The following is a 20,957-nucleotide window of genomic DNA, read 5'->3' as shown; positions in this document are numbered from 1 at the left end:
TAATGTAAGAATTTACCCTTGTAAATTTGTATTTGCTAATACAATGTATACACTACTTTAAAGGCCTCATCATAATCTATTAAGTTGAATATGCCCTAATTTTCTTCCACTGTTCTGCTGTTGGACATTTAGATTACTTCTGTTTTTGTATTACAAATAATTCAGCACACCTCATTTTTGTGCAGTATTCAAAAATGAAATGATTGGGTTCAGGGGCTTGGACACACTAAAGGCTCTTGATACGTGTCGGTAAAAGATAATGTCCATTTCGATTCCACCAGCAATGGATAAGGGTGCCTTTCTCAGTCTACCGTCATCAACACTGAGTAGAATGGTGAAAAAAAATCACTAATTTAATGAGGAAAACAAAACTACTTGAAGCATAAATCTCTACCCCCTTGCGTTCTAGTGAAGTTCAATATTTTCCAAATATTTGCTCCCTTGTGAATGTCTTTATCATATGATGAGAATTTTTAATATTACTGTATCTTCCTCAGGGATATTGCAAATCCACTGGGGTATCTCTCAAACATACTGTGGAGTTTATACCAAAAGGTCAGTAATGCTAGTTTACGAATCATGTGGACTGTGTGACGACCCAAGGAATAAATGATCAGGTAGAAGTAAAGGATATTCAGCTCCAAGTGAAAAGAAACGAAGCCTTAAGTTGTCTCAGAAAAAACAAAGCAAATGACACAAGCATAATGAGGAGATGTGTTTTGATTTCAATTCCAAGGATAATTTTTTTTTCTCACTCCCTGACAACAATCTCCCAAATTGGTCTGTGTTAAAGATAATAGCACAAAGTGACAAAAATCAGAGAGAACAATTTTTATAATGAAGCAAAGAACTACTAGGAAGCCAATTTGTTCCCAAGGAAAATAGGAGTGTTGTTCTTGAATCAATTTGACCGCAAATGACAGTGGCTGGGAAGCAAGGTCTGGGCTCATTCTGAAAGTTTTGTTTCCTGTAGAAGTTCTTAAAATGCAACTACTATTACATCCTTATTTTTAGTGTTTGGATAAATCTATACAAGAAGTTGTTGAGAAGATCAATTTACATATATATATGTATATACATATATATATACGTATATGACGGAATGATTCAGTAGTATCCAATTGGCTATATAATCCCTAAAATAAATAATCCATCATTCATTCTATAATAAATTCATCTAAGGTTTGTTAATTTCCCAAAGTTAAAAATTCTAAACTGACAAAAAATATATATTTTAATGCAAAACATATGAAGCAAAAGAACAGATGATGAACTAACCAGCATCATAATTTTAGCAATGACCATTAAAAGGGAATTTTCATTTAAAATTGAAATATTTTTACTGTAATAAATAACCAAACAGAACACCAGGACACGAGACAAAAAAGAAGAAAGGTGAATTTACAGATTCTACTATTTTTACAGAGACTAGACACAATTTGGGTCCTCCCTGATGAGCCCTACATTTCTAATCCAAATCGCTCATTTAGAACTACACCAGAGACAGGCTCAGGTGCCTGATAGTCATTTATTTCTGACGCAATTTGTTAATTTTTTTTGCATAAATGTCTACCCTCGACTCTTAGCCCCTTAATTTTTTGTGGACCAGAATTCTTATCATTATAGTCATTCATGGCTCCATATGCATATGGTATAGCCACTGGATAAACAGCTTGAAATTAAACCAATGCAACAAAAATGAAATTAATTTACATAGGAAGGGAAAAAGCACATCATGGCCAGTGGGCAGTGAAAAATGGGTCTAAATGTGGCCTCACCAAAGTGCTCACCTCTGCAATGTCACAGAGCTATGGACCATTTCATTGAGATTTCACACACACACACACACACACGCGCGCACGCACACACACGGAATGTGTTCTTCATAGATTTTGACATATACAGCGATTTTAAATCTCACTGCTTGACTGTGAATCTACTGGAAGGATATCCAAAATAAAATAAATCAATTCTAGACCAAGAGGTGAACTTCAGATTGCCCCAGGAGTAGAGGAACCAATGAACAACATGGAGGGAGGCACAGTGCCCACGATGCCATCCCCCAGCATGACACCAGCTTTTGCCAGGTAAAATCTGTATTTAGTCTCCGTAATCTCCTGTAAACTATTTTTTTTTTCCTGTTTCAAGAAACTGGACAGGCTTTAAAAGCTGTTACTAGTCAGAAATTTTTCAGACATGATTCAAGTCACAGTGGCCCTTAAATGCTTCACATGATGAATTTAGCTGTGTCTGTTGTGTGGCAATGAGGAGTTACACAGCCTGTTAGTACATCAGAAAAATAAACTCTTCTGAGGCATCCTTCAAAATGTAAAAAAAAAAAGACTGTCAGCCCACAGGTCCTACATCTGAGGTGCTTTGACCCAGGCATACTTCTCTACCACACTGGGCCTTAGAGAAATTTCTAGAAGCAAAAACCTGCCACATGCATCACGGATTTTTTCCCTAAACGAGTTCCTATGATGAACTTGAAGAAAACAGGGAACAAGCTCCACTTTTTCATCTCCTTTGATTTCAGACAATATTATTACAATCCTAAGACTCCCAGAAATGTCCCCACATGACGTTACACAAGATTAAAACAGAAAAATTCCCAACTTCTCCTCAGGATCCTCTTTCTGCCAACTTTGATTAAACAAGTGTGGGTGTGTTCTATCTGTGCTAGACGCACTGAATGTGGATGACTTCTCAGGAATCCCCACCCTTCTTTAAAAAACTAATGGAGGTAAATTTACATTAGTTTTTTGGATATCTTTCAAGGTATCCCTTCTACAAAGGGTTCTTTATTTTCTGACGTCCTTCTTTTGAGACTCAGGGAGTTGTCACGCGATGTTGACGTGAAAATGATACAAGATTCAGGTCAATGGGGTCACCTGAGCCTCCTGCCTCCTCTTTCGGTGGCTCGAAATGTAAAATGGAAATTTAAACTACAGTCTTATAAACCATTTGCTGCCCGTTTATGGCTCATGTTTCAATATCTGACTATTCCTTGAGACAATCTAGGAATAGTATAAATGAAACAGCACAGCATTCAATCAGCAGACTGGCTCTCAAGGCAAGGTTCTTCCATTTATCAGTGATATGATCCCGAGGCAGTATAGAACCCACTTAACATCACTACTGTTTAAGGAAAGCAATGTGCCATTCAATTGGAGCTGATAACAGACCCATACACACAACTTGGGGTGGATGTGGGGTTGAAAGGCCGTGATTGCATGTTTTATTGCTATTCGCTGTTGAGTAAAGGTGGCGATTCTTCTGATCCACCAAGAAGAGGAAAAGAGAAAAACTGAAAAGAAACAAGATCGTGCAAGAGCTAGTATTTCCTGCTGTGTGGAGATGAATACATGAAGAATAGTACAGAATAGCATATTTTGATGACTGCTAGAGTCTCAATGCTTTGAATTTCAATGATGCCACAACCTCTCGGGGATCAAACCCGAATTCTTCACCTAAACCGACCTAAATTCTACATGCCACTGCAAGAGTGCTCTGTCCCGGGCCCTCCGCACACCTTGTGGGATCTTTTTGGCTCATGGCACACCCTGTCCAAGAGTGCCCTGTGATGCCTCTTCCCAACCTGAGTACCATCTGGGGTCCCCCTGTTTTCCAGAAAAAGAATGCCCCAACACTCTCTGGATCCCTTCTCTTTAAAATTCCTGAAGTCTCACCTGTACCATGCATTTGGCTGCTTTGGAACATTGTCCTGTTCTGTTACTCAACCCACAGAGATGTGCGTGTCTCCTACATGCCGGGCTCTGGTACTCCAAATGGAGTTGAAGGTATTGGCCACAGACTAGGCTGGTCACAAACACGGGTGCGGCGCTGTGGTGCCGTGGCAGGTGTTTGAGCCAAATGCTGTGTGACGCCCGCCCGGATACACAATTGTGATATCCGGCCACACCACACTCTTCTACTCCTTATTGCTATCGCCTCCCGGCCTGCTAGTTCCTCCTCCTTGCTCAATGAGATTATGTCACCTGGATCACCATCATACTTCTGCCATCAACCTGGTCACTTTGGAATCCGTGTGCACCTGTCTTCTAGTCCCGTGGCTTCCTCAGCTAGACCTCAACCTCCTATGCCCATGTTCACCTCCCGATGGATCCACTTCAGAGGCCACTAATTCAAACAGCTTTTCCCGTACACAAAATTTTCTCTGCTAAATACCCCCATGGTCACAGTTCATCAACTTTACCAGGGACTTCTAGCTGACTGACCTCTTCGTCCTCTTCCCACCATTTACAGCTCCTTTCTGACTTTCCTTCCTTCACTATCCAGATTAGTCTATCGTTTTAATTTCTACATTTTAAATATCTTGAACTCCGTTATCCTTGCATCTGTCCTAAAGTTCTGAAACGCACCCCCCCCCCACCCCCGCCACCAATCCAGGAAGAGCCCGGCCGTCTACTTTCCTCATGTCTATACATGTGAGGTTGAGCATGGCTGGAGCAAAACACACAATGATCCCGTTGGTTGCAAGTACACAAATCAATGATTAGAACCCAGCTCCAAAGCCTGGGTCTCCAACTTCTGTTGCACATAATCTCTTCCGACAGCCAACTCTCTTGTTATCAGCACTTGACCTTAACCCAACTTTACTGAGAAAGGGAAGGCACAGGATGTACCTCTTTGCATCATCCACTCTCAATCGTAGGCTCACGTACAACTCAAGTGTCCTCCTTCTCTTTGTTGCCACAGAGCTTCTCCTCCTCCTACCAAGGAGCTGCTATATGGAGACTCGGATGGATTCCTTGCTCTGAAAGTCATATGCAGAGCCTGGGCAGCACCCTACCCTGGGTAATGAGTGCTCAACAAACCCCATTTGCTTCAGTTGGTATCTCTGGTATCTACAGCTCAGACACAGATTCCCTGGGGATCGATCCCAAGGGCGCTTGGCAGTCATCCGCAGTAACCAGCTTTACGGGAAAATGCTGGGACTTGATACGTTAAAGGATGGAAGTGAACAAACGAAGCAGGAAGAAAGAAGGAAAAGATGAGGGGGGCAGGGGCTCCTGTGTGTGTTCTTGGGACCGGCCACACCCCATCTTGCTCACGGCGCGAGGCATTAGGAAGGACGCAATGAATACGAATGTGCCTGGCAGATGCTGGGATCAGCAAAGATTTAAGAATTCCACAGGACAAACGCCAGACCCCGGCTCATCAGGCTTACCGGTTTCCAAATACTCAATGTGTCAAACCGATGCTCTGCGAGTCACTGAGGGAAGAATAAAAATACGTGTCCCCGTGAGACTCCACGCTAGCCATTTCCCTCACGTGGAGACCATCATCCCCACCCCACTTTCACGTCAGCATTGCTTTTTCATCTTTTACCATCCTGCCCTTATTTCTTGTTTCCTGGGAAGCTTTCTCCAAACCCTAGAGCTGGCGGCCCCGTGCTCTGTGCCCCCCGCAGCCGAAGGGGTGACTGGTCAGGCCGGACAAGAAGCGTCGCCCTGCCTCGTTCTCTCTGTGAAGGGCGCGTGGCGTCCCGCGCACCTGGGCCACCTCTCGACTCTCGTCCTGCCCGGCCGGCCTCTGCTGCTCCCACCCGGCTGAAGGAAGACGGGGCCACCGGCGGGCCCCTGACGAGCCCACTCGGCCACTCACCTGGCCTGCTGGCAGACGCAGCAGATCCACACCTTCTCGTGCTTCTGGTAGGAGCAGCAGCTCTTGCAGACGTTGAACTGACAGTCGGCACACCGGCGCTTGGTGTTGACCAGGAAGGTGAAGGGCGAACAGCAACGCATGCAGCAGTGGTCCACGAACTTCTGGTGCTTCAAGAGGATGCCGCACTTGCTGCCTTCCTCGGCCAGCTTCTGCTTCATCTCGCTGGGCCAGCAGGTGGCGGGGGGGGGGGGGCGGGGGGAAGAGAAACAGCGCATCCGGTCAGGACGCTCTCTCTGTAAAGCACCCCCCGCCCCGGGCCCCCCCATGGGCCGCGCCGCCCTGGGCGACCTGCCCTCCAAACGACAAACTCCAAGAGACCAACTGCTTGACGCGATATCCAGAGAGGAGCCCTACTGGTGGATTAACTCTTGCGCACTTCTGCGAGTCGCATTTTCTACGAGAAAGCCCAAGAGCCTCCTTACTTCTATGTCAGACAATAGGTTGAGATACAAATTATCATAAAACTAAGCACATCCTTGAAAAATAAAACCTTTCACTTAATTAATGCCTTTCTAAAGGAGCAGGAGATCATCCATGCTAAAACATTAATTCTCACAACAGCCCTGCTGGGAATACGATAAATGCAGCCCCGGTCCTCTTTAACCTCCCCTGAAACTAACGCACCCAGGGATTTTAAAAGCTTTCAAATCGATGTAAGTCAATAAAGCTTCCCCGGGTGACGGGCAAATCCCAAGCACTGCTGATTCAGAACTGGATCAAAGACAATCCTTTCTTCCAAAGAGCTCACGGTCATACTGGGCACACGGCCAGCCATATGAATGCAATACACCACGCTGCCTGCCTTTCTGTCTACACGCAGGGGGGAGGAAAGAGAAGCTCGGAGAGGCAAGGATGCCCCCAAACAGGCCGAGTTACTTAAGGAAAAACTGACCGCAAGTAGCCAAGCTACTGTGACCTGGCAAATTTGAGTGGTTTTCCTGCCACAAAAGTGGATGCCCACAAACAGTAACAGCAAAGTACCTCATTTTTCCACCCTCAGTCTGTGATGGTGCAGTTCATTCCAGATAAATCTACGATGTATGTGGCAAATACTTTCTCCCGTCTTGCACTTGTCTTTTCTACATGCCATATGGTATCTTTCATCATTTAGAAGTACTTCCTTTTTCTATAAACCTCTCAGTCATACAGCCCCTGCAGTGGGTTGAATGGTGGCCCCCAAAAGGTATGTCCGTGCTCCCACCACCATAGCCTGAAATGTGCCTTATTTGGGGAAAAGGGTGATGTAATCAAGTGAACAGTCTTGAGGTGGGATCATCCTGGATTACCCTGGTGGGCCCCGAATCCAATGAGAAGTGTCTTTATAGGAGACACACAATGGAGAAGACAATGAGAAGATGGGGCTCAAGTCCTCAACCGTCTTGGCCTGTAGGCTGCCTCCCCAGGCCCACCACCAGCCATGATGCTGTCCCATCTCTGCACATCCAGGCTTCCTCCTGACCCCTTTCTTTCCAGGGGCCTCCGTGGCCCACCCGACCAGAAGCAAATTCTCAAAATCCATGGCCTAAATGGTGAACAATGGCTGCGTGGATAGGAGTTGCCCTTGCCTGACACATTAGGGATGGAAGTAAATTAACCAGGACACAGGTAAGCAGAAAGGACACATATTAGAATTACCTGTATTCTACTACTCAGAGCTATTTTAGCTTCCCTCCCTTCTCCTTCTTCTTCTCCCCAATCCCCTCTCTTTCTGTTGCCTCTCTCTCCCTCCCCTGCCTTCTTATTTTAAAATGGTATTGTATATACTGTTTTGATCTTGAAGCCTAGGAAATGGTCTGTTTTGTTTCGATTTTCAAGAATGCTGGCATAAAGAGGTTCACAGATTTCTCTCACGACTTTAAGACCACCGCTGTATTTGTAATCATGTCTCCTTTTCTTCCCAAATATTGTTTAGTTGACCCTAAGCTTTTTTGTCCTTTGATCAGTAAGTTGTGAGGTCTATTTATTTTATTAATTTAAATGAAGGACTAGCATTTGGTTGCTGGTCTATGTTGCTTATTTATTTTCCGCCGCAATACAGTCTAGTCTCACCTTTACCACTTCTCCCTTCTACTGGTTTTGAATTTGCTCTATTCTTTTCTTCTTTCAATTGAAGTATAATTAAAATACAATATTATGTTAGTTTCAGGTGCCCAATATAGTGATTCAACAATTCTATACATTAATCACTGCTTATCATGTAAGTGTGCTCTTAATCTCCTTCACCCATTCCCCCCCCAACCCCCGCCCCGCCACCTTCCTTCTGGTAGCCACCAGTTTGTTCACTATAGTTAAGAGTCTGTTTTTTGTTTCTCTTTTTTCTTTGTTTGTTTTTTAAATTCTACATATAAGTGAAATCATATGTTATTTGTTTTTCTGATTGACTGACTTCAGTCACCATTACACCTTCTAGATCCATCTATGTTGTTGCATATGGCAAGATCTCATTCTTTTTTATGGCTGAGTAATATTCCATTGTATGTAAATACCACATCTTCTTTATCCATTCATCTATCAATAGACACTTGGGCTGCTTCCATATCTTGGCTATTGTAAATAATGCTGCAACAAACACAAGGGGGCGTGTATCTTTTCAAATTAGTGTTTTTGTTTTCTTTGGGTAAATACTCAGTGGTGGGATTACTGGGACATAGGGTATTTCTATTTGTAGCTTTTTGAGGAAGCTTTATACTGTTTTCAACAGTGGCTGCTCCAGTTTGCAATTCCATCAACAGTGTACAAGGGTTCCTTTCTCTGCACATCCTCACCAACACTTGTTACTTCTTGTCTTTTTGATTCCAGCCATTTTGACAGGTGTAAGGTGATATCTCATGGTTTTGACTTGCATTTTCTTGATGATTACTGATGTTGAGCATCCTTTCGTGTGTCTGTTGGCCATGTGTATGCCTTCTTTGGAAAAGTGTCTATTCAGGTTTCTGCCCATTTTCATGGGCAGAAATAGATTTTGTATTATTTGTTTTGGGGAGTGTGTTGTTAACTTCTTTCTGTATTTTGGATATTAACCCTTTGTTGGACATATCTATCATTTGTTAATATCTTCTCTCAATTCAGTAGGTTGCCTTTTTGTTTTACTGATGACTTCCTTTGCTATGCAGAAGTTTTTTTATTTGGTGTAGTCCCAATAGTTTAATTTTCCTTTTGGTTCCATTGCCTTAGGAGACATATCTAGAAAAATGTTTCTATGGCCAATATCAAAGAAATTATTGCCTGTGGTCTTTTCTAAGAATTTTATGATTTCAGGTCTCACATTTAGATCTTTAATCCATTTCGAGTTTATTTTTGTATATAGCGTAAGAAACTGGTAGTTTCATTCTTTTGCATGTAGCTGTCCAGTTTTCTCAGCATCATTTATTGAAGATACTGTCTTTTCTGCATTGCATATTCTTACCTCTTTTGTTGTAGATTAATTGACCATATAAGTGTGGGCTCATTTCTGGACTTTCTATTCTGTTCCACTGATCTATGGGTCTATTTTTGTGCCAGTACCCTACTATTTTGATTACTACAGCTTTGTCTTGAAATCTGCGATTGTGATACCTCTAGCTTTACAAGACAAGACTGCTCTGGCTATTTTGGGGCCTTTGGGGGTTCCACACAAATTGTGGGAGTATGTGTTCCAGTTCTGTGAAAAATGTTGTTGGTATTTTGATAGGAATTGCATTAGACCTGTAGATTTCTTTGGGTAGTATGGATATTTTAGCAATATTGATTCTTCCAATCCATGAGCATGGAATATTTTTGCATTTGTGTTGCCTTCAACTTCTTTCATCAATGTTTTGTAGTTCTCACCTCCTTGGTTAAGTTTATTCTTAGATATTTTATTATTTTTGGTACAATTTTAAATGGGATTGTTTCTTCTTATCCTGGTACTTCATTACTACTGTGTAGAGATGAAACCGATTTCTGTATATAATTTTGTATCCTGAGACTTTTGCTGAATTCATTTATCAGGTTTTTTTTTCAGTCTTCAGGATTTTCTGTATATAGTTTTTTCCCTAACTTCTAAAAAATAAACCTTAAAAAAGTAAAACACACTTACTTTTAATAATTTAACATATTTCCAAATATATGGATTTTGTTATTGATTTTTACCTTTACTTTTTTTTACATTTTTATCAGAGAAGAGGGTCTAGAAGAAGTGAATTCTCTGGTACTTGTTAAGACTTGCACGATAGCCTACTACAAGCTCTATTGTTGTAAAGTCCATATGTGTCTGAAAAGAATATTTATTCCCTATCCATTGAGAATAAGACATTAAATTCTCCCATTATAATTGTGGATTTACCATTTCTCTTCAATTCTAGTTAATTTTTTATGTCATGTTTTTTAAGACTATAATGTGAGGTGCATCAAGTTTCATAAATGTTATGTACTTAATGAAATATTCCTTTTGTGATCACACACAACCCTCTTCATCCCTAATAATGCTTTTTGTCTTAAAGTCTGTCTTATATGTATAGTCTATATTAGTTATTTTGTTAATATTTTAGATTTTTTAAACTGATGGTGTGCCGGGGTATATCTTTTTATACCTCTTCACTTTCACCATATGTATCATATTTCAGATTGGGATAATTATAAGCAGAATGTAGCTGAATCTTCTACTTTCATACTGTATGAGAATCTCTTTTCCCATGAAAGTGTAAACCATTTATATTGAGATTACTAATACATTTGGATTTATTTCTACTGTTATATCTACTGTTAATTCTATCTAATGTTATTTGTTTCCTCTTTTTCTTCTTTTCTCCTTTCTATTACATTGATATTCTTCATTGTCTTTGCTTTCCCAAGCATGATCTGGCATTTTATGTTCTTTGTTACTTCTTTTAGTGGTTAACATGCATATTGGGATTAACACCTACTGTTAACAGCTTTCCCCTCATCAACATCATGTTAATTCCCTCTAATGGTCTATGTTATTATTGAGAGTGTTTGGGTTCGATCTTGCTTTGTAACTGCAAAAATTATTCTTAATATTGTTCAGCCATAGTTTTAGCCACCCCCCGTGATGCAGTCTGGGACCTGCTCTCAGACGAAAAGCCCTGAACACAGGAAATTCTGGGGCTATTTCCTTCCTCCAAGTGGCAACATCCCTCTCGTACCTCTTGGATTTGGTTGCAAATGGGGTGCTGTGCAGTAAATGGTTTTGTGTTGTGCCCAGAAAGTACACTTTTTATCTGCAAGAGGGTTGGTCCAATAGGAGATTACTTCGTCAATACCAGAGGCAGAATTCATTTACTATTTTTTAAGTTGACATTTGTATAGATTTATCCACATTTACAGATTTCTTTGTTCGTCATTTCTTCTTGCCTCTGATATTTCCTCTCCTGTTAATTTTTTTTTAATTGCTGAACTTCTTGCAATTCTTCCCACAAGGAAAACGCTAGCAATCTTCATTTGCTCCAAGTGTCTATTTCATCCTTAAAGTGGAATGATGTTTTAAATGGGTATGGAATCCTAAGTTGACAGTTCTTTTCCAAAAGCACCAGATAATATTAAAAGAATTAGTCCTTTTTTTTTCTGACATCAAAAGTTGTAATATGAAGTTTGTTAGTCTGATTATTCCTTTGTAGGAAATCTCATTTTTCTCACTGGTTACTTTTGAGAGTTTTTATTTTGTTTTTTTTTTTTTTTTGTTGTTGTTGTTGTTGTTGTTGTTGTTGTTGTTGTTATTGTTGCTGTTGTTGTTTTGTTTTTGTCTTTGGTGTTCCGGTTGGTGTTCACTATAAAGTATCTAAAAGAGGATTTTTTTGCATTGTTCTGCTTGGAACTGTTGGTAATTTTTTTAAAGCTTTCATTCATTTTATAGTATTTTTTAAAATTTCCTTTGAGAGAGAGAGCACATGCATGAGTTGGGGGGGGGGGTGCAGAAAGAGAGGGAGAGAGAGAGAATCCCAAGCAGGCTCCACACTGTCAGCATGGAGCCTTATGTAGGGCTTGAACCCATGAACCGTGAGATCATGACCTGAGCCGAAATCACAAATCAAATGTGCAACTGACTGAGCCACCCAGGAGCCCCAAAGTTTTCACTAATTTTAAAGAATTTTCCAATTATAACTTTGAGTGTTGTCCCCTGCTCTATTTTCTCTAATCAGTCCTTCTGGAATTCTATGTCAAGCCTTCCCTGTTCTTCCATGCCTCCTAATCTTTCTGTCATCTCTTTGTATTTCTGAGGTACATTCAGGACACATATTTCAGTTCTAGCTTCTAGTTTAGAAATTCTTTCTTCACTCACGTTTTCTCCATTGTTTAACTCTTTTGAAATTTTACTGACTTTAACTTGCATTTCCAGAAGTTGTATTGATTTTCTTCCCACTGAAGTTTGCCCGTCTTCTCTCTTTTGTGCAAGTCAATACAAGTTCTATTGATTTTTTAAAATCTTTTTAATTATTTTAAACATACTTCCTTTATACCCTCTTCCTGATTCTTACATTATCTTAAATTCTGAGAAGGAGTGCTAAGTCCTCTACTGGATGTGTCTATTAAGTCTTACTCAGGGTGAAGTCTCTGCTTTCACGGTTTATCACTTTGATTGCGGTCCTCGTCAGCCAAGCTCACTCCTCCTGTGGTGCACCTGTTCTGTGCAGGTGTCATGGCAGAGCGCCTATGCACCTGCTTTCACGAGGCATCACAGAGAGGTTATTGATTCCAGACCAGGTTCATACTCACTTCTCAGCTTGGAGAATCCTGTGCCACATGAATAATAAGATTCGGATTTTCAATCCCGTGTGTACTGCAGGATTGGGGCTTTGAGGCTTGATTTCTTAATGGAGAGTTCTTTTCTTCCACCCAGGGGTCTAGGCAAAGGTCATCTGCTTTGTAGTTCCCCTAAGCCAGTGAGTAGAAATTTCCCGGGTGCCCCCCTCACTAAGAGTGAAACCCTCCAATGCTGAATGTTATACATGTGTCTCATTTCCATCTGCTTGTCCTCCAAAGGCTCAAGCCACATCTCCTGCCCCCGTACAGAAATTAACACTGCAGTCACTAGCCGTCAGAGCCTGTAGCCCCTTCCTTCCCTTCTGACTAGGCTGACCACTCTGGTTTTACTTCCCTCTTTACTTCCACCCTCTGGGAGTTTCCCTTTTTACTTTTCCCCGACTTCAAAAAAAATTCAGATATACTTCCACATGCCATAACATTGACCCTATTAAACGGTTTGAGTGGTTTTTAGTACATTCACAAAGGTGTGTAACCATCGGTACTCTCTAATTCCAGAACATTTTCCTCATCCTCGAAAGAAACCCCATACCAATCAAGCAGCCACTCCCCACTGTTGGCCTCCCCACCCAGCCCCTGCCAACCACTCGCCTACTTTCTGTTTCTATGGATTTGCCTACTCTGGACATTTCCTACACATGGAATCATTCCATATGTGGTCTTTTGTGTCTGGCTGCTTTCTTTGCACATGTTCAAGGTTCATTTATATTGTCGCATGTATCAGCACTTCATTCCTTTTTACTGCCAAAGAATATTCCATTTGTGGATGCACCATATTTTATTTACCCGTTCATACAACTGATGGTCATCTGGGCGGTTTCTACCTTTTGGCTATTACAAACAATGCTGCTGTGAACATTCGTGTGCGAGTTTTTGTGTGAATCCATATTTGGAATGCTGGGGGTGGAATTGCTGGGTCGTATAGTAATGCTATGTTGAAGCCTCTAAGACAGCAGCCTCTCTTCCAAATCACTACATCATTTTACATCGCCACCAGCAATACATGAGGGTTCCAGTTTCTCCACATTCTCACCGACGCTTGCTATTGTCTGTCCTTTTAATTATAGCCATCCTAGGGACAGTGAGGTGGTATCATATTGAGGTTTCCATTGCATTCTCCTAATGACAGACAACGTGGAACACTTTTTCATGTACTTGTTGGCCAGTGGTACATCTTCTTTGGAGAAAAGTTTACTCAAACCTTTTGCCCTCTTTAAAGTTAGACTATTGGGGCAGCACCTGGGTAGCTTTGGTTGAGCATCTGATTCTTGGTTTCGGCTCTGGTCATGATCTCATGGTTCGTGAGTTGAGCCCAGCATCGGGCTCTGGGCTGACAGTGTGGAGCCAGGCGCTTGGGATTCTCTCTCTCTCTCTCTCTGTCTCTCTCTCCCTCTCTCTCTGCCCTTCCCCTGCTTGCACTCTCTGTCTCTCTCAAAAATAAATAAAACAAAAATAAATAAACCTTAAAAAATAAATTAATTAAAACAAAAGAAGATAAATTTATTTGGCTTTTTTTGTTGTTGTTTATAAGAGTTTTTTTTATGTATTCTGGACATAAGTCCCTTATCAGACACATGATTTGCAAATATCTTCTCTTTCTCATATTAAATCTTGTATTTTATTAGTGTTTTTTGGACAAAGAAGGATTGCACTAGCTTATCCTACCTTGCTACTAGAGCTGGAAATTTATGTATGGTTTTATAACTTCATTTTTCACTTAACAGCAATGTATCATAAACATCTTTCCATAACAACTCAGGAGTGTTTGCAGGTCAATTTTCAGGTGTCCTGAGCTGGCTTAAACACTGCCAGCATATGAGCAGGACTACCTGGTCTGCATAACAGTGCCCAATACTTATTTGTTGCTTAAGTAATGGGCAGATGGGGGAGGCTGAATCCAGAATTAGAAGGGGATGCTACATCAGGCCAGCTGATCAGTTATACTCGGCTGGCCAAAGTATTTACAGGGAAGCAAGTAGAGGTTTTTTGGGTTTTTTTCCCTTAAGGCATGAAGATGTTGTTCTCTAGGCTCTCAGATTTAGAGCAGAAGCTAAGTCATTGACAGCTCTGACATCTGTAAACAACATAAGAACAGTCTCAGCAATTGACCAGCTTCTATTGGTATTTCAGAGACACTAAATTAAATGGGATGAAACATCCAGGAAGGAAACTCTTTGGGGATCAAAAGAGCTCTGTGAAGTCAATCCACAGGATCACTTGAGCTTGATGAGTTTTGTTTCCTGATACACAGGGCTGCAAACTCCAATGGCATTTTAAAAGTGAGTATCTAATAAGAAAACTGTACCAAACCCTCCAGAATTTGTTCTAAGCAAATGGAGTGTCTTGAACCAGAGGCTGAGTGGAGGAGTAGCATGCCCTTTTCTGGAACCATCTCTCATTTATCACATTCTATGCCCTGTAGTACCTCAAGGAGAAAGACATCAAACAGAATTATACAGGAGAACTTGCAGCAGCTGGTTGCAGAATCAACCAAGAATCATGCAAGACCAGGTACCTGCTTTGACATGTCCTGGGAAGCACCAGGCCCCAAATGGTCAGCCGTGTGGGAAAGAGGGATGGGTCAGAAGCTAGAGCGCGTAGCTGAGCTCAGCCACTTACCAACAGCCCCATCCTTTTTGAGTGGCAGTAACAATTTCTACTTTCTAGAGTTGCCTCAAGATTTTAAATGAGCAAAGCAACAATAAGCGAATACTAGTTATTCATTTGGATTGGCAAGAAACCCAGTGGTCTGAGTATCTGTAACGTTGAGTCACCTCGTTTGTATGTCAGGAAGGTTTTTGTGCTCATATCTGGACAAGAATGCTCAGTACTCACTTGTTGCTCGAGTACAGGGAACAGTGGGTGCGAAGTGACATCTCGTGGTTTTGGGTTGCCTGTTCCAAATGACTAAGGACGTTAACCGTGGTTAGTCTGGTTTTTAGCAATGGCATCCAACATCTGGTCTAGCCCCCTCTCAACTACAACGGACATCTGAAAAGCTTAGCAACATTTTATGGTTTCTCTGTCCACTGCCACGCCAACTCTGATTGGTTGGTAGATGGTGAAGCACCATGTGTTGAGAGGAGGCACACAGGCTCAATGGAGCTAGAGAGTCATGATAAGTTAGCCGTGTCTGTCACAGGTGTAGCAGGGAGAAGGGATGGCATATGTCACTTGCTTTCTATCAAAGAGACAGAGTTCCAGCCCATAGCTATGAGCTGTCACTTCATGGTCACAGACACTATTGCTTAGCTTGCCAATTATTCACTCACTTCACACTTATTGAGCACCTACTATTCCAGGCACTAGGAATAGAAAGAAAACAAGACATCGTGCCTCACTTCATGAAACACGTCCTGTAAAAATTGGCACATGTCACATACCATCATTTCTATAAAAGAGAAATAATAGCACACCCAGTATATAAAAACAGTTGCCTTAGTCCCCTCTCCCAGGTATTGGCTGTTGGAACTATGCCTCTTTCTTGCTTTTTCATGGCCTCCTCCAGGTAGCAAAGGGGGCTGGAAGCCTGGAAACTACATCTCCTAGACCCTCTTGCCTGCTGGTGTTGGTTGGACTCTGCCAATGGGAGGCATTTGTGTGAGACTGGAAGGTGGGAGGGAGACGCCATTTTTCTGCTTTATGTTACAGTAGAGGCAGGTGACCGTCGGTGAATGTGGCTCCTTGGTCTCCTTTTTGCAGTGGGCGCTCCTTCAGCAGCAAGGTGACAACAGCAGTGACTCCATCAAGTGCAGGCCTGTGGGATCTGAGTTACACTTTTTCTTTTTTTCTCCACCCAGCCCTCCAGGCAGAAGCAGCGCCTATGGTGACTGATCTCTGGGGAACATCGCTTTCTTCCTGTTGCTCTATGATCTCTTCCAATACTTTTGTAGCCAATTCCTGAATTTAAAAGCCTCTGTATGAAATATTAAGAGGGCTTCTGTTCTGATGGGACCCTGACTGACACATCTTCAGACAGTGGAAGTCACACACTGTCATATCCAGAGAGTTTTTTGAAGTCCCCCTTCCATCTGACCTTCTTGACATCGGCTCTCTTGACCACCCTGCTCTCTGGCTACGGATCTCCTCTCCAGATTAATTCACATTTCATTACGTCTTCCTCAGAGGTTGCTCCTTTTGCCTCGTCTTCTTCTACATTCCCCCTTTGAGAAATGGAGCCCCACGTGCATCACAGATGACGCTCATGTGCTGGCAGTTCTCACACGTTTGGTCCCCTCTGGTCTCCTAAGCTTCAGATTAGGGTTTGGAGCAGCCAAGATCTCCAGGTTGTCACCTTAGGTGAGACTGAACTCCGACTCTCTGAAATTATAGTTGTTACTTCCTTCCCCAGATATCTCCCCAAAGAGCACTAACGTCTATCCCGAGGCCCCTCTGGAATCCTCAGAGCCATCCCCAACTCTTCCTTACTTTTGTTTGTAATTGCACACCAAATCCTATCCATTTTGCCACTACAGTCCCCCTTAAACACACTTCCCCTTAGCTTGGGCCCTCGGCCTCAGCAGCCCGCACGGCCGCGTCAGACTCTATCTACTCCAAGCCCCCTGCAACAATACGTAGTGACCAGCCTCGGAAACACACGTGGCTGCCCTTCACCACTACTGAGAGAGGCGTGATGATGACTTCCGACCGTATGGCACTCCCTTGAGCTGCAAAGACCAGTCTGTCCCTACGCCGGCTTGTGCTCTCTCCCCCACGTGGGGTGTCTTCCCCCGCTACCTTCCCGGCACACTTCTTCTCCTTCCAGACCCACTTCAGGTGTCGCCTTCCCATGACTAGCACTTTGTGTCTCACTCTCTCAGGGCACTCGCCACGCTGGATTTTAATCATCTGTTCATGTCCCTTCTACAGGACAAAGAGTTCCCCAGAGAGGAGGGCACCGGTGGCTTCCTTCCTCCCCGGCACGGAAGGCCTGGCCTGGATTGCGTGTTTCGGTGTGTATTTTTTCTTTCCAAGCAAGTTCTGCCACTGGGCTGGAGATTACAGTCAAACAAGAGCGCTGGCCAGGGGAACATAAAAACCTCCGGACGATCAATTGCTTAGGCTTCCACCATTATGGAGAACCCGTATACAAAACAACCAAACACCTGACCAACTCTTACTCTGCATCTGTGAATTCTGATTATGCAGGTCAAGACGTTCTGCTTTCTGCTGCTTACAATTCACCGAAGGGAAAGCACCAGAGGAAAGTTAAAAGAACGCAAAACACATATAATGAGGGAACGGATAGGACTCTTCTTTTTTATTTCTGAATAAGAGAGACTACTTCAGTATCTGGAAGGTTCTTACTCATCATTCAAATATACGCAAATAAAAGTTTCTCTGTGGTTGAGCACAGGCCCGCTTCTGCAGCTAGTCGAAGCTGCAGGCCATCGCATCCACAGAAACAGACACTTTTTCCTTAGAGAATTTTCTTCCTGCTGTTCAGCTAGTTGATATAGATCTGACCTTGAGCAAGAAAACTCTCCCATGAGAAGTGGAACTGTCATCACTCTCCAGGCTGTTGTGAATGGAACAGAAATGTTCCAGGCTTCATTCTCTCTCATTTACCTGGGCTGGACACAGGCTCAGAAAATCTCTACATTGCAGACCATCACACGTATTCTGACATTTAATGCATCGTGCACTGTGTGTGAACACCTATTTCAATTCTATGAATATTTGATTTCTCCATCTAGAAGAAGTCACTGTTTAGGTCAGCCTGCGGAGAGATGCCAAATTTCACTGGTGATGAGACATAGATGTTAAGGCACTTACCCCCCTAATGCTCATGCACAGCTGAGTCTCCTGACCTGGGTCTCCCCTTTCATACTACATAGTGAACTACCTTCTCCAAATCTGAATACAAAAAGGAAACTATTGGAAAACTCACAGAAACATTTTGTAACGCCTCTTACAATATTATATTTCTTAGACCCAAATGTAAGACAGGAAGCCATCAAAATCCTAGAGGAGAGAACAGGCAAAAACCTCTTTGACCTTGGCTGCAAGAACTTTTTACTTGACATATCTCCAGAGACAAGGTAAACAAAAGCAAAAATGAACTATTGGGACTTTATCAAGATAAAAAGCTTCTGCACGGCGAAGGAAACAATCAGCAAAACTGAAAGGTAACCTATAGAATGGGAGAAGATATTTGCAAATGACATACCAGACAAAGGGTTAGTATCCAAAATCTAGAAAGAACTTATCAAACTCAACACCCAAAAAACAAATAATCCAGTGAAGAAATGAGCAAAAGACATGAATAGACACTTCTCCAAAGGAGACATCCAGATGGCTAACAGACACATGAAAAGATGCTCAACATCAGTCATCATCGGGGAGATACAAATCAAAACCACCATGAGATACCACCTCACACCTGTCAGAATGGCCAACATTAACAATTCAGGCAACAACAGATGTTGGCGAGGATGCGGAGAAAGAGGCTCTCTTTTGCACTGTTGGTGGCAATGCAAACTGGTGCAGCCACTCTGGAAAACAGTGTGGAGGTTCCTCAAAAAATTAAAATGAACCACCCAACAACCCATCAATTACATTACTAGGTATTTACCCAAAGGATACAAAAATGCTGATTTGAAGGGGTACATGCACCCCAATGTTTATAGCAGCACTATTGACAATAGCCGAGGTATGGAAAGAGCCCAAATGCCCATCAACTGATGAATGGATAAAGATGTGGTATATATATATATATATATATATATACACACACGCACACACACACACACACACACGCACACACACACACACACTGGAACATTAGTCAGCAATGAAAAAGAATGAAATCTTGCCATCTGCAACAATGTGGATGAACTAGACTGTATTGTGCTAATAATAAGCAAAGTAAGTCAGTCAGAGAAAGACAAGTATCATATGGTTTCACTCAAATGTGGAATTTAAGGAATGAAACACATGAACACAGGGGAAGGGAAGCAAAAATAAGATAAAAACATAGAGGGAGACAAACCAAAGAGACTCAAATTCAGAGAACAAACAGGGTGCTGGAGGGGAGGTGGATGGGGGAATGGGCTAAATGGGTGATGGGCATTAAGGAGGGCACTTGTTGGGATGAGCACTGTGTGTTATATGTTAGTGAGGAATCACTAAATTCTATTCCTGAAATCACTATTACACTATATGTTACCTAACTTGGACTTAAATTAAAAAAATAAGATAAATATTATATTTCTTTGACATCTCCCATCCCAGAGCAAAAGGGAAGTCAAGATTTCCTTTCTTCAGTCATGCTTCCATAAAAGGAATGGCAGTCACCTTTGCGAAATGCCTGCTATGTGTGAGGCCTTTGGCAGAAGTGATCCCTCCAAAACGTTTTTGAGGCAAAGAAGGAGGGGCCTCCACACTTCACTCAGGCTGCTTTCTAGAGGGTGCTGGCAGGTGCCATGTTCTGTACTTGAATGATGAGCAACCCGTGGACATGAGTGGAATCCTTTGCTTGCAGGGCATCTAGAAGCGTGGCTTGCCCACGTGAGCACTTGATGACAACGTGATGGTTACGATGGTGTCAGGATGTGTGCAGCCGGTTGCAGACCATGTACAAGTACCAAAACCGCAAGTCAGAAAAATCAGAGCGGCCCCGGGAAAGTAATTATTCTACATATAAAGTATATTATTTGATGTATTCCCAGCTTTTCCTGGATGCCTTTACCATACCTGCAACTGACACTCCACATCCAGAATGTGTGCGCTCAAGGAAAACCTTATTTTCTGGCACAACCCTTCTCATCCCACAGGCAGGTAAATAGGTGCAAACTAACACGTGCAAGGTCCCGTAGCCGGTCACCTGTCTGCTCGTGTCATTAATGATCACCCTTCACTTGAAATTTAATCACTGCCTGGTGGGACTGGTCACAAAACAGTTCGCCTTGGACCAAAGGCAACACCGGTTCAGAAAATTCAAAAGGTAGGGCACCTGGGTGGCTCACTTGGCTAAGCATCTGACTTCAGCTCAGGTCATGATCTCATGGTTGGTGAGTTCAAACCCCACGTTGGGCTCTGTGCTGACAACTCGGAGCCTGGAGCCTGCTTTGGATTCTGGGTCTCCCCCTTTCTCTGCCCCTCCTCTGCTTGTGCTCGTTCTCTCTCTTTTTCTCTCAGAAATAAATAAACGTTAAGAAAAAAAAAAGAAAATTCAAAAGGTATAGGTAAAGAAGTACAAATTCTATTTTTAGAAATAAACTCAATTGAATAATTTAAACAGGTGTAACTGTTGAAACTATCATGTCTCTAAAAGTTAAGTAATACTAGGTAAGGATAAACTGGTATTAAACACAATTAAATATATGGATTCAAATACAAAAGGAACTTTAAAAAACATCTCAAAATATGTCAGTTCAAAACATGTCTCTATCACCTATTAGAGACACTAATTGTTGTGTTCACTAATCCCATATGAATGTTCAAAAAGGTTTTCTTGCCAAAATAGAGTATCTCTAACTAATCTGAATAATTTCTACCACTTATGCTAACTCACACTCTAAAAATATACT

At 42.2% G+C, this 20,957-nt stretch overlaps 1 protein-coding gene across 5 annotated transcripts in view; it reads right to left on the bottom strand.

The window, feature by feature from the left end:
• Positions 1-20,957, bottom strand: part of MYRIP (myosin VIIA and Rab interacting protein) — a 370,434-nt gene that overhangs the window by 210,424 nt on the left and 139,053 nt on the right. For 4 of the 5 annotated variants that reach the window (XM_058729485.1, XM_058729487.1, XM_058729486.1 and 1 more), the window contains exon 3: positions 5,629-5,850. The exons of the other annotated variant lie outside the window; for it this stretch is intronic. In XM_058729485.1, coding sequence (XP_058585468.1) covers positions 5,629-5,850 — 222 coding nt within the window. The remainder of the gene's footprint in view (positions 1-5,628; positions 5,851-20,957) is intronic. 5 annotated transcript variants of the gene reach the window in all.

The sequence above is a fragment of the Neofelis nebulosa genome, chromosome 5, assembly GCF_028018385.1.
Source record: "Neofelis nebulosa isolate mNeoNeb1 chromosome 5, mNeoNeb1.pri, whole genome shotgun sequence".
NCBI classification, from domain to species: domain Eukaryota; kingdom Metazoa; phylum Chordata; class Mammalia; order Carnivora; family Felidae; genus Neofelis; species Neofelis nebulosa.
This window is presented reverse-complemented; position numbering and strand designations above follow the sequence as displayed.